General features: G+C 41.1%; 1 protein-coding gene across 2 annotated transcripts; it reads left to right on the forward strand.

The window, feature by feature from the left end:
• The first annotated feature begins 223 nt into the window (after positions 1 to 223).
• Positions 224 to 14,851, forward strand: LOC145458815 (uncharacterized). 2 transcript variants are annotated; one of them, XM_080337309.1, is made up of 7 exons: positions 1,719 to 3,737; positions 4,160 to 6,286; positions 6,577 to 6,910; positions 8,435 to 9,441; positions 10,683 to 10,999; positions 12,174 to 12,521; positions 14,333 to 14,851. In XM_080337309.1, exons 2-7 carry the CDS (start codon positions 6,243 to 6,245, stop codon positions 14,347 to 14,349), a joined length of 2,067 nt encoding a protein of 688 aa, XP_080193435.1. In that variant the 5' UTR covers positions 1,719 to 3,737; positions 4,160 to 6,242; the 3' UTR covers positions 14,350 to 14,851. The 2 variants fall into 2 exon arrangements, with proteins under 2 accessions (XP_080193438.1, XP_080193435.1); XM_080337312.1 differs by lacking the exons at positions 1,719 to 3,737; positions 4,160 to 6,286 and adding an exon at positions 224 to 376.
• Positions 14,852 to 15,052: the final 201 nt, after the last annotated feature.

Below are 15,052 nucleotides of genomic sequence, written 5' to 3' on the forward strand. Positions count from 1 at the left end.
ATATGACAATATCATTGAAATTCGCACATTGTTGTATGCGGGTTATATTCGAACACACATGGAAATCTAGGTGTATTCGTATCTTTGATGTTTTCTTGTAAGTACCTTGGATTACACAAATGATCATTGACGGTACTTAGCGATTTTTTATAATTACAATTCCCATCGATTCTACTGATTATCGAGGAGATGCTTCAGTGATCGAAGTACTTATCGCACTAGACTACTTACGCGTCATCAAGTATTTTTTCTTTATGTGATTAGCTACTCCACGCTAATGGCGCTTTCGTGCAAGTAGCTTTTTCGCGGCTTTGTCAGCTTGGCACTTGAAGCTCAGCGACGGTAAGGTGGTAGATACGGCGTGTAACAGCGACAAGTAAGTTGTATTTTTGTTACTTTTACCAATGCAGGCAAACTAGAATGGTTGGCCGACGTTAGTCAGTAAAGTACAAGTAGTGGTTAGTGTTATATCAGCCATGGCTGCTTCAGTTATTCACCACAGGCACAGCTACCGTAGGTATGGAACTGCATTAAATAGTAAAATAATAATAAAATTGTCTGGACTGAGAACCTTAGTATGGTAACTTACCGTATGTTATGTTATGCTAGCTAGCAGCTACCTATTATGAATAGAAGTTGATGTAGAATTTTTGTGAACATCAATCAAAAATTAGCAGCACGTTGGCTTCTATTTATATTCATTACCGGTATCGCTAATTAAAGATTATATTTTTCAAATTCCCCCCGTGCAATTTGTGAGTGTTTTGGTGCAAATATCTTAACCACAGACTGAAAACAGTGGTTGTTTTCGCCGCCCCCTTCGGCAATAAGTTGCGCATGACAGAAGGGTTTCTTGCATGAAATCAATAAGTAATTAAATGTCACTAATTCCACTCTGACCAGTACCAAACTATAATAACTTGAAAGTATAGGAATAGGACACTGTTTTTTTTGTCCTTGGTGTTTTTTTTTCCTTTTTTTCTCAAAACAGAAAATGAGATACCAGAAAACTTTTCTGCTTTGTCTGTATTTGAACGATGAAAGGCTGTCCAGCTGATTGGAAGAAATGATTACCGTATTCTGTTTATCACTGTTGAGCTTTCTGAGCTCGGCTCCCTCAACAGGTGATCAAACAGGGCTCGACGTAGCTATGGAAGTTACTATGTACTTACAAATTTTGACAAGTATTTTTAATGCAAAAACTTCAAACGGTAGAAAGTCAAAAATAAAGAAGTCTCCATTACTTTTTGTTTCATCCCAGATGTCATGGTGACTCATCCTCGGCAGACTTGGCTCCCATCGTCCACATGTAAAGACAGCCTACTCAAGTAGGCTACTTGGTTCGATAAATGCATTGTTCGCCTACTGACTAGATATACGTGGATTTGGGTGAATTTTTGATAAGTACTATTTAGTCAAGTAAAAAAATTTGCTAGTTGCTGCCTTGCACAAGTAACAAGTGGTTATGCAGTAACTCTTATGTGAAGAGTAGAACTTATGATCAGTTGATCTGTATTAAACAATACTGCACTACAGTGTTGGGATCAAGTCACTACTTGAAGTTGAAAGTCACTTTGAGTCCATATTGACTCGAGACATCTCAAATTTTCCAATTTGAGTCAGTTGCAAGTCATCAAATATTTCTAGTTTTGGTGATTATAAGGGCGATTTTTTTACCTAAAAAACGGGATTTTGACATTTTTTACCTCGAAATTCTTAATTTTGACCAAATTTGACAGAACGTATGCAAATTAGGTGTTTTCCCACATAATGTTAGAATTGTACTACTTGTCTTCATTTCTGGTTGGAAGTGTCTGTCCGTACGAATTAGTTAGGCCTGAAAAAAAAACGTTTTTGGCTCAAAGACTGACAGATTTAAACATGAAAAAACTTCATTTTAACGAAATCTGGCCCTATGAAGAATTCCAGTAGTTACATCACGCATTATGGCAGACATAATTAATATTTGTTGTAGCACAACGAAATATACTTTCCTACATTCACGGATAAAATGTGTCTGTCCTTACTAAGTAGTTTGCCAAGAATGGAGAAAGAATGTTCAACAGCAGCAGCAGTTGTTGGTTGACAACACTGAATTTGTGCGTACACTGCTGGTGACAAACCTTGTTGCTTCATTCTGGCAATGGTGTCTACATCACAATTTTTCATCATGCGCTTCTTGATATTAGAACCATGCAATGCCCACACAGTCTTGCTTCAGTCGGGATATTGCGGTACGTTGAGCATAACACCATGTCAACCTATTAGTTTCATTTGAATGTTTATGATTCACAATGCGCAGGCAATGGGCCATTGGGCCGCCTACAACTGTAGCCCTATAAAGTAGGCTGAAAGCTGTAAAATGTCACATGATAAGTTCACCGACAGTGCAAAATCTACGATACTGACGAAATGCAGGTTGCAAAAAAGTTTCAACTTTGTTGACATTTTTTGACCTAACGCTACAATTTTGACTGTTTTTGACATGTCAAAAAAGAATAGCCGTAGTGATTATAGTTAATGTGCGCATGCAGATGGTCATCCATATTTACTAACGCTAGTCTGCGTCAAATTTTATACCATGACATTTCAAAACTACAAAGACAATACGAGTCGCAGTTTATTTATGTTTGTATATAGTCCATACAGAGTATATGCCATGCTAAATACGATGGCAGTATCATCCGATGTAAGTGACATTCATTGACTGAAGGCTACAGTTAGTGCCAACCTCATGAGAAACAAAGAGGGATCAAATTTAGTCATTGTTGGTACTCTAGAAGAAGTCACGTGAATTTCTAATCAAGTACAATTGGTCAAGTCATATCATTCAAAAACTTGACTTCAGTTTAACTCGAGTCAAGGTATGACTTGAGTCATCTCGTCACTGCTGCATTATAATATTTAACTTCATACTGCTGGTGGTCACTAATGAAGTAGTTCCAGTTTTACGAGTTCTCAAGTAAGTTTTGCCTACTTTCACACTCTAGTGGTCATATTTCTAGACTACTCCCACTTTGAGCAGTTTTTTAGACAGAATTACTTACTTTTCTCAGTTTGGATGTTCAGAAGTAGGAAGTAGTGTGGGACGCGTTGTCATTAAAACAGCGTGAAATAGCACCTACGGTAACTAAACCATTCGAAGAGTGTTCCTATGTGCAGTCCCATCAGCTGTGTTGTGTTCGTCAAAAATTCAAAAGTAGCCACCTCCGATCAACTTCTAAAAGGATGCGACCAACCAAATCTACTTAATAAAAATAGTTTCAGATTAATTTTCAGACCTTTCGTTCTCTAGTTTCACTTGAATGCTACTTCAACTTCTGAATGAGAATAAATTTATGATGTTATTTGGTGGTTTAATGAACTTCATGCCAATGGACCATTATTACTTTTAAATTACAAAATTCTAATGCTGAAAAATTTGTATCGCTGTAAAAAGTATCGATGTCAAAGCTAATTTGCGTTGCTATGATTCAGACAGTGTAGGCTACTTCACAGTTATTTGTGACCACCAGAATGATGAAAATCTGTTCCGTAACTAGAATACCTTGACATGATGAATTCGTATTGCCATTCCAAAAAAGTGATAGTTTTTACAGTAGAGATGAAACTTCTTAATCAACGGTGCAAGTGCCAAGCAGATGTAGAAATCTGGATAACGTAGATCTGAGACTACTGATCACTCACGTGTGTAAATATATTGTTCAAAGTGAACTGTAAAGAACTTCACATTAGAGGTCGACCGATATTGATTTTTACAGGCCGATACCGATATTTCGACGCTCACAAGGCCGATAACCGATATCATAGGCCGATATTAATATGGAAGGAGCAGAGAACTATTTCGCCAAAAATATTATATATTAGGCAAGATGGCACTTGTTCATGCCACAGAAAGGTGAACAACAAACGAGAAAACTGAAATCGAAAAGACTTATTGCTTAATTGTGAACATTCGTTGAAATTTGGGATAACCCGAAAATCAAAACATGAAACAGAATTGCAGATCAGTTCAGAAAAGGTAGATTGTAGTTAGATATAAAATATCGGTCGCGATATCGGCCTAGATTGGCCGATACCGATATTCGAGAAAGTTCCAAATATCGGCGCCGATAATCGGCCAAGCCGATAATCGGTCGACCTCTACTTCACATACGAGTAGGCCGTAATTGAAAAAATATTGTGTGAGCAAAACTGGTTGAGTAGGCTCCAATGGTGCGGCTGACAACCGTTTGGTCTTTTAAAAAGTATACTACTCGAGTTTATGCAGAATTTTCCAGTATCAACTACATTCCATTTTATATTTTCCTGACATAAACTCATTCAAAAGTTGTTACATTACTGTATCTGTATTGTTGCGATGTCCAAGGGGCTATCCAAAGAGGAATTCTGAAATATCAGTATCATCCCACACCACTAATGAGATCAATCGATCATAACAACTAATAACCAAGTAGATAGATTTAAAAAATGGTTCAAGTAGACTACTAAACCAGTAGCCTATTTTTGCGGAGTTTAAAGATATTCGGTTGGTCGAAAGCGTAATCTGTTTTCTGTCATTAACTGACATTGCATACAGATACATAGACTCCACTCGTGGCAATTGGCTTCTAATGTTATCGTTAAAAGTATTTTGCTTTGGGCAGAATGATCAATCACAGCAGCTATCAACGTTACTCGAATATAATTAATACTTCTTGTAGCTGGCTCCGTGAGGTTTGGAAAGTGTTGCCGTAGGCTTCAATAATCGAAGTAGGTATAGTACTCGCATTTAATTTATGCATTAGAAATGGCAACATGAAACTACGGTAAATGCAATTCTGAGCTCTCAACGGTTTATATATATTCACTTCAAGTGTTTTTAGCATCTCTTTATTTCACTATCGAAACCAGCAAACTTACAAAAATCGGGCTTATTTATTGTCTAAATGTATGATTGAAGTTCCAAGTTCATACGATCATGGCATTTCCGAGACTACAGGAGATGACTACAGGGTAGAAATTTAAGAGACAATACATAGGCCTACATCATACATTGATTTTTTTAAACAATTTAACAATTGTCTCCCAGCCACTAAAATACACTCCTTTCCATAATGCATTAACGCTAATGGTCCTGTCGTGTATTTTTTGTGTTAAATTCACTTTGACATAATTACTGGAGAACAAAGTCACTGTTTTCTCCAGTTTCCCTCACGCCACCACAAGAAATATGATGTTGTTTTTAATCTTGCGATTCAAACGATGAAACAATGTTCAGCTAACACACATTATTAAATTGAATCCTATGCATTTTGTGGATGTTGATAAGTTGATTTTGTCACCTATCTATTGTGCATTATACAATGGTGAGTTGGTACTGCCAGATTAGAATTTCTGTATCTGTATCAAGTACCAGTACAGTAATACAGTAAGTAATGATAGGAGTTGTTTTTATAACAGTCTAAATATATGTAGCAGACTAAGCTTAATATAACTTGCTGGTAGCTGCAGTTGCCATGAATATTATTCAGAACGGCCTCTGTATTAGTCTTCTGCATTAGAGTGTACCATTATTATCCACCTAATAACATGGTTTCCTGTGAGTTCTCTGAAGTAGGCATGACGCATGAAGTACATGACTGAAGTACTCTACTTTAAATATTCTATGACTCATACCCACTTGAGCGGTATGTATAAAGTAAGTAAACAGAGTACTCTGGTTGTCTCCTTCTCCTTATGGCGACCCACTTGACTCAGTAGCTTTTAGTGTGTGACTGGCTTACTTCTACTTCGATGGCTTACTAAGTAGGTGGAATTCTATTGTGAAGAGATGAGGCACCATAAGTAGTTTCATAGCGTGCTTGCTGAGACCAGAGGCAGTTTGCAGAATGTGGTTTCAATGTAGAATAGTTGGATTCAGTCTTTGAAAGTACTGAAAAGTAATGAGTTTGATATGAATCATATTATCTGGTGTAGGAGAGAGAATGTCGAATTCGGGAAGTGTAGCCTATAGGTACTTCATGATATTACTAGATATGGTATTAATATAAACAATTGGAGTATTTCGCTAAGGTTCTGCGCTGTTGTTTTCGGTGATTTATAATCGCAAGTGTGCTTATTAATGTTTGTTTTGTACCATTCTACTCTCTCTACTCGTTGATAGTTTTCGTTTTAATTCTGTCTCGTAGACAAAATATTTCTTACATTTTGAATTTAATTCATCGTAATACTACAGATCAGAGTCAGCTGTAGAGCTTTTCATGAATATATTAATAATATGGACTGAAGTTCTCTACCCCGAATGGTTTGTTTATATATTACTAGTGGCTAATGGTAATTTCATATTGCAGAATGGTAGTTGTGCTTTCAAATCTAAATTTATGATAAATCATAATTGTTGCAAGAAAATCTATTACAATGTGAATTAAATTGCAATTTGTGAGTATGTTGTGTTATAAGCTCTGTGCATGAATGTTAGACGGCCAATTTATTATCAATTGCAATTACTTGAATATTTGTGAAAGATAATGGACTGCGAGTTCAGGAATATGATGGCACAACTTCAACTTACCTACCTACTATCTTATTTGTCAGGATATCGTATTCTAAACCTATCATGGCGGATAATAGTGCCACCGTGGAGAAAAATAGCGTCAAACTGGAGGCTGATAGCGTCTTAATCGATAATATCAGCGCCACGGGGGAGAATAGCACACCGACCGCCATGGAGAATAATATCGCCACGGGGGAGGATAACGGCACCGTCAGTGGTCCAATCGCCAATCCTTGGCCGTACTTGAAATCGTTTTTCGAGTTCAAGTGTAAAACGGGGAACTCGCTGAAGTTTATTTGCGTGCTGTGTCGGCCGAAGGTCAGAGAGATTTCGGCGTATGTCACGTCACCGTCGAATTTGGGAAAGCACATCAAGGTGAGTGTGTCTCGTCGAATGTCGCCGATTAAATCTTTCCGGCCTTTTTCAAGGGTAGGAGCGGGTGTTGAATACGCAATTCGATTTTCGTCGTGCTATCACGATCGCATGCCGTGCCGATAGTTTGGAACTTCGTTTGATCGTTGTCTTCGTTTGTCTTGGGAATGTAGTTCGATTTGTTCAAAATAGCCTAACGATCCCAGATCCTTTATCAGGTTTAGTAGGCTAATATGAATTTGACCTGATACAATATTAGCAGTCCTCGTTCATCACAAAATTACTCTTGTCTATCCGCGTACCACAGAATCCCTGCGCCAAACTACTTCATTTTGCTTTATGAGTAGCCAGTTTTGCCGTGTACTACTTAGCTTTAGTTTTATCATATGTTTGCCGATGATGATGTAATTGCCCGAGAAGTACCTCAAACTCTACGAAAATCTCCTCATAATTCACGTGATAGCACGCCGCAAATCGGATTGCTTATTCAACGTGCGCTCCTAAACTTATGACGAAATCCGACCGACTGGTTCTCTCCGTCTACGAATGTATGGTCTTTTGAAAATCCGTATTTGTGAGTCTTGCGCCACCGCTCCATGCTATCCTGGAAATGCTGAGTTTTACTGATTAGGTCTTTGGTCGGACCTACCGACCAGGGAGCTGGACGCTCCACCATTACGCTACATCGCTACGGTATCTTGTCGGCGAGTAGAAAGTAAAATTAACGTAACTGTCTGCAATGTCTACTAAACAAGTAAAATTCGAGATTTCTAGGTACGTAAAAATGTAAGTAACGTATGAACGTATTCTGCATCTACTTTTGCCTGAAAAAAAAAGAATACTGTTGAGTCGAAGTAGCAATAATCTAAAATCATAGTAGTAATACCGGTGGGTAAATTCTGCTTATATGTAATAAATTGCCGATAGCAAGGCTTCCTGATACGGTTATGGTGAGGTTAAGTTATCAATAAAATTCAACCCATCGTGTCCACTGTTATGTTTTGACTTCAAGTGTAGTTCAACTCACTTTTTTACCACTCTTTATGATATTGAAAAATTTCGCGCCACCCTTATCGCAACTCCAACAGATTTTTTGATGGCATGGAAGGTTATAACTTGATGAGAGAATTAAAAAATGTGAAATTGGGTGTATATATAGAGAAGTACGCATGAATTGGAGGTAAATCGAGCGAAGCGCGAAATTTTTTTCCAGTTGACAGCTTCGTCGTGGCCCCCCTTACGAGCTTTCACGCCCCACCAAGGGAGGCGCGGCCCCCAGGTTGGGTACCACTGGTTTAGGTGATATTCTGGCCCTAATTTTTTAAATACCAGTGCTGATACACGAAATATCAATAAAACGCTTGTCTTGGCCGTCCTAGTCTTGAGTCGATATGCAAATTGTGCCGAATCGAATTATTTTCCATGCCGTATTCAAGAGAATGACTCGAGTCAAGTCGAGTCACCAAAAATTCTCGAGTCAAGTGCGATTATTTCACGGTCATGGTTAAACCGCCGATCTTCTTCCAGGCCAAACACGGGCTTCAACACTACGAATACTACCAGGACCTGACCTCGATGGCCCGGAAGCGCAAGATCAACGGCGGTCCAGGCTCTAGCAAGCGCAAAAAATCCAACTTGAACGGCCCCCACACGGTGCAGGGCAGGTTCGATCAAAACCTCATATCGCTCGTGGCCCAAGGCTTACTACCATTGCAGTTCGTGGCGCTGCCCTCGTTCAGGCAGCTCGTCCGGTCTTTACAGCCGAGCGTGGAGATCATGAACGTAGCCGCTATGGAAGAAAGAATCGATTCTATCGCGAGCGATATGAAAGTACACATTATCGCCGCTTTAAGCACTGTAGATTTCATTGCGACGACGGTCGACTGTTGGTCTGTTAGGCAGCATGATTTTATCGGCATAACTGCGCATTGGATTGACGCTGGGACGTTAGAACGATGCCGTGCTGCTCTAGCCTGCCGCAGATTAACAGGCCAGCCCACGCACGATGTGCTGACTTTTGCAATTAACGACACGCATTCTATCTATGGTATCGAGCAGAGAGTGATTTACACGACGACAGACAACGGAACGAATTACTTGAAAAAGTTTTCGGCGTTGAATTTCAACGATGATGAAGGCGGCGCCACCGCCGAACAGAAGGAGGAAGACACCGACACAGATGTCGAATTTCTGGATGCTTTCGAGATTCTAGCGTCTAAACCCGAGTGTCAGTACAAGCTGCCCACGCTGCAGCGATGCGCTTGCCATATCTTGCATTTGGTGGCCACCGAGGATTCGGCGCACGCCTCCGTCGACGAGGAGTACAAGGATTTGAACAATACGACGTTTTCGAAACTGTCGTTGCTCTGGAACATGGAGGGGCGGTCCAGTCAGAAGAGCGTGATGCAGCTGATTCGGCCGCACGAGACCAGGTGGACGTCGCTGTTTCATGGCGCGGAAAGGATAGTGGCTATCTTGCGCAGTCAAGGGGATGGTGCGTTGCAGAATATATTCAGCTGCTTTGAGGTTCCGACGTGAGTAGCTATGTCTTTTTTATAATGTTCAAAAATTCAAGTGAATACTGAAGAATTCTGAGCTTTTAGGCCAGTGGTTGTTTACCGGGGTTTGCCGAGACGGCCTCAGCGTTTCACTCTAGGTCAAGACACACCAACTCGTACAGCGGAATTCTCTTTGGTTCGTGTTAAAATCGTCACGTAGTGGTGATGTTCTTTTAACACTGTTGGTAATAGCTCACAGCTCATTTTGTGCGCCAGCATTGTATGGCGATATATTAGATGTGCCGTATGTTAGATTGTTGTATTCCAGTAGAAGTAGTACTTGACTACAAGTAGAAGTGATTTCCAAGATTTCGCTTTAATTGCTTCAAGCAAAAACAGGAGGTGACCTGCTCAAGATAGAAGCTTCAAGAAGTACGGTATGTTTTTTCAAGGGGCCGCATGATTTTCAATGTTAATCGTTAGTTACTGCCAGATTCCCGGGTGTATCTTATTGACTAATGCACAATGACTTGATGCTGTGAATAGCGTGTTTTTAAAAATATATTCATTGGCCATGATACAGCCAGGGGCCATTTCGCGCAGTTTCTATCACAATTTTACTCACGGAGGTGATAAAAATAATAGAGTAGTTTGCCTAGAAACTGTTTAGCCGAAGTGCAAGTTTAGTTTGAAAGCATAACTACCTGAGTTTACTGTAAGTAGGGAAAGCCTGCTTGATTACTACGAAATAATAGAAGTACAGGTGCTTTGTTACTGACAACGGACGGAGTCTTATCTGATACTGGTGTATAGTAACGGTGCATCTTGCTGCAATTATGTACCACGAAATACGGTCTTGTAACTTCAAAGCTGTGTTCTGCCTGAGTATTACACGCTGTTATCCCATTGAATAGGCGAGATTGGCGATCGGAATGATGTAATTTTTGTCGATCTACTTCTCCATCGTTCACTTGATCCAGCTATCTCGCTATTCAATTTGTTATCATTTGATTCAGTCGGTTTTTGCCGTGAATGTAAGATTCAATCTCGCGTCTAAGGTTTCCCACATTATGATTGCATGCCACTAATGGATCCGGCACTTGAGCAGTTTGATAGGCACTTGGTGGCTACTATTACCAACCTACCGTAACCTGAACGCATTAATATACAATGTCAACATGTCTTCCTTACAATCCCACACACATCAACTGCCGAATTCACTGGTAACCTTGTGAAATGTGTCACCACAGGACCGTTATCTGTTGCTTGATTTCCAGGCTGACCGAAGCAGAGCTTGACTTTCTAATCGAGTACTGCGCCGTGTTGAAGCCGGTCATGAAAGCGATCGACATACTGAAATCGGAAAAGACGGCGTACATGGGCTGGCTGCTGCCCACGCTGCGCGAGCTGCTGGTCAAGCTGGAGATCGCAGAAGGGTCTTCGCGCGTCTGCAAGCCGCTGGTGACCGCCATTATCAAAGGCATCCAGACGCGATTCTCCGCCATGATGGACGAGCCGCAGCTGATCAGCGCCGCGATTCTACTGCCCAAGTTCAGGACGGAATGGACGTCGGACAGCGGCACCATAGAGAAAGGTGAAGCTCTACTTTGTCGGCTAGTGTACCGGCTTGCGACCTTTTCAGCTTGGAGGCCGGTAAAATTTCAAAAGAAATTGACCAATTGACCGACTCTATTTGGACTGCAAATGGCGCTGTTTGCTAGATTCTATTATACTGTCAAGTGTCGGTATATCGTGCTGTTGAATTTCGTCAATTTTAAACTTATAACTCTTCTTATCTTCCACGCGTTACCGGCCTTATCGGGAAAAACATTTTGCCAGCTGCTGTTCTCAGAAAGCCACTGTATTCGAACTGCGGCTAAAAAGATTTTTTCAGAATTTGCCGTTGAAATTTGTCTGCCAATGTGGAATTAACTTATGCAACATTGTTTCTTAACCCGTTGCGGTACCTCTGTTATGCATTTCTTCTCTGTTGCACTTTATTGATGTGATCAAGCAGTCTACTAACTGCGCGACTGCTTAATCGTGCCGAGAACTGGCAACAGCGAAGTAATGCGATGCGCACAGGGTTGTAACCAAGTCACAGGGTTCCGAGTCGCGAGTCATTTACAATTCACCACAGAGTCAAGTCAGTGAGTGTCCGAGTCCAAGACATTATGTTCACTGTTCTGTTTTGTGCTCAATCTGGTCTAACGCACTTTTTGCAACTCTACTCGAGGGATATGTAATGGCTCGTATTCATAATATAATAATTTTCCTCGGTCTTAATAGTTTCTGGCCTATTTGCCAAGGGCAAAGACTGACAGACAAAATCCCAATAATGTGGTAACTTCTCTATTTTTCGAAGTTGCAATGAAATGCCTGTCTTGGCCGTCCTGGTCTCGAGTCATACGACTTGGTTCGAGTCATTCGAGTACAAGTCGAGTCCATACACAAATTGACTGAGTCGAGTCATTTTACTCGTTTGAAAAAATGACTCGAGTCAAGTCGAGTCACCGAAAGAAAATTGTGACTGGAGTCTCGGGGGGGGGGGGGGTTAAGAAGCGATGTGTAATCTTGATACCCTGGAGATAGAGGCTGGATTGGCGCCAATTCGAATGCGATAGCTTTCCGAGTGATGTGGCTGCTGCCAAAATGCTTCTCGGGCTCTAATCTGTAGGCTACTTCAAGACAATATGATTTGCTACTTGAAGCGCATTGCCTCTTTATTCATTATTGTTCCCGACGTTGACAGTGTGCGTTGCGTTTAGGATTAAATTTTCTGCGAGAGAAGCTGACCGAAATGCGCGAGGTCCCCGTCGACCTGTCGCAAGAGCAAGAGGAGGACGACGACTTCTTCTCCTCGCTCAAGAATCGTCGTAGCGCCGTCTTCGCCGAGGTACTGGAGCTGAACAGCTACCTGTCCACCTCGTCGCACGATCTCGAAGTGCTGCAGTCGTTTCCGAATCTGAAGAAGCTCTTCATCAGGCTCAACACGCCGCTGCCCGCGTCGGCGGCGTGCGAGGGACTTTTCGACACGGCGGAGTCGATTTTCATACCCAGTTACGCCGCCATCGACTCGAAGCATTTCGAGAACCAGGTGCTACTCAAGTTGAACGGTGAGTTTGATCGGCTGGCGTGCGCCGGGTAGAGCTAGGCTAATTCAAGTGTGCCTTATTACTTTGATTTTGTATCGAGTGATCGTCTTTTAGTAGAGTGTTCCAATCAGGGTTGTAACCAAGTCATAAGATTCCTAGTTTCAAGTCAATCTCACATTTATAGTTTTGACTCTAGTCAAGTCGAATCATTTTCAATTCATCACCGAGTCCAAGTCGGTATGTAGAGGTCTGAGTCGTAGTGTTGTGACTCTAGTCTGAGTCCAAGTCATTGTGTTCACTCTGCTCGAGTGTTAGATGTCTCGCATTCATGATATCGCAATTTTCCTCAGTTCTAACAGTTTCTGACCCTGTTTTCAAGTACCAGTACCGATAGACGAAACACTAATAATATGGTGACTTTACTGTTCTTCGAAATTACAATGGAATGTCTGTCTTGGCCGTCCTAATTTCGAGTCATGCTCAATGACTCGAGTACAAGTCTAGCCAATACAAAAATTGACTCGAGTCGAGTCATGACTCGAGTCATTACAACCCTGATTCCAGCTTCGCTCATCATGATATCGCGATAGTACGAATGAATTGGAAATTCAAATATGTACATTTTATGCGGCCACCAACGAAGACAATGTCAGCTCTGCGTCACATTAAATATTATAATCGTAATTGTGGACCATTCCTATTTCAATTCACTTCAAATACTGTGGGGTGTGGATAGATCGCTACTTCACGGATATGACATTTGCACTGACGTGCGTAGCTTAGGGTTGTTCGGGATTCACTGATTAAATTGTCGTGTGGCCTAAATAAATGCTGCAGACCAATTGAATTTTTGAAAATTATCAACAAAATTAAAATTTCAAATTTTATTGAAACCCTATGAAATTATTAAAAGAATTTTTGCTGACTTTCGACCAGTAGAAGCGAAGTTATTGCAGTTGAAAGTTTTGGATTTACAAAAAGAGCATTGAATGGTGGGTAATCCCGGAATTATTGATGAAAAAGTGGAATAACTTCGCCTCTAAGGGTTGGAATTGCGTCAAACTTATTTTGCAAAATTTTTGTAGACAACTTGAAAATTTCACGGAGTCCACGGTAAATTTTGAAATCTTTTATTTTATTTTATTTTTCTTGATAAATTGTAAAATTTCAATTGGTTCTGCCGCGGCTTCTGCTCGTTGGAGTTGAGCCAAATTTGGTGTGCATGTGCAGGCATCCGATATCACGCTGGGAAACTTGAAACCATTTCCTCTGGTAGCACGATATCATCCGTGTTCACCCAGTGAAGATAGCCTGGATGAAAATCTAGGGTTTCGGATTTTGCAGGGTGAATGCGCCTCCCTCTGGCCACGCCTATGCCACAGTAACCGATGTTTAATCTTTTGAAGTTGTTCATTTTCTCTACCGCCGACTGGGTAATATCTGACCAAACTACGTCGAATGCAGACCGCATACCACTTTGGTAAAGTACCGCGGGCGACTTTCGTATCAATTTTATTTAACACTAGGTGAACTGTTATTTAAAAGATAACTTAATCAAAAGAAATTAGGTCGTCACTTTCTGTCGTTGCAACATTGCGCTGTGTGTGGGCTTTTTTTACCGGTCTGGTAGCTGCTGACGAGAAATAAATCACCAGATGTTGGCTTGAAAAAGGTAAACATTTCCACCAGCGCCCTTGTTCTGAATTCATCATCCATTAAATGGCAGTTGCCTGTTCTGATTTAGGCTTTATGAGATGGTTGACGATAACGTTTCCATGTGCCTGAATCTGGAAATACGCGGCATCGAAGTGAATTAGGTTGAATTTCTTCAGGTCGAGGATCCATGTAAAAGTCGATGAAGTCTCGTTACTCGTTGAATGTATGCCTCGAGCGGATGGGAGGATGAAGGGAAGGCGACCGCGGGAGTGCGGGGCTGTGTCCAGCCGCTTTCAAGGCTGCCACAGACATTCGTTGAACTTGTATTACACCATGATATGTTGCGGCGGAATCCGAGGACACTCCGCACACCCGTGCTAATATCATGAAGACTTGGAAGTTGTACACTATTTACTGCGTATTTGTCATTGCCACTTTACCAGTTATTGGTGATCACGATTTGATGGAAGAATATGTGATAAATTCTCTTTCTGCTTGCTCTACTGTTCGTCCACTCGACTGGCTATTGCAAGTGGGATTCTCTGCGTTCTTATGCTAATATCATGAAGACTTGGAATTCGCGCCCTATTTACTGCATAATGTTCACGGTCACTTTTAACTGTTATTGGTGATCACGATTTGATGAAAAGGATATGTGATGAATTTTTGATCTTACATTACATTCTCGAACACTCTGTCGTCGTGTATTCTCTGATGTATGTGTTAGTCGCTGTGTTGGGGTCAAGTCGCTGCATTAGAGTCGCAAGTCATTGAACATTTTGACCAGGGCTTTGGAGCCGAAGCCGTGCATTTTCGCCGGAGCTCTATATAAAATTCAGCGGAGCTGGAGCCCGTTATTTGAGGAGTAGCTCCGGCTCCGACCTATTTCATAAGAT

Source organism: Botryllus schlosseri, chromosome 16 (assembly GCF_051294905.1).
Source record: "Botryllus schlosseri isolate E-star chromosome 16, Bs_hap1, whole genome shotgun sequence".
Lineage (NCBI taxonomy): Eukaryota > Metazoa > Chordata > Ascidiacea > Stolidobranchia > Styelidae > Botryllus > Botryllus schlosseri.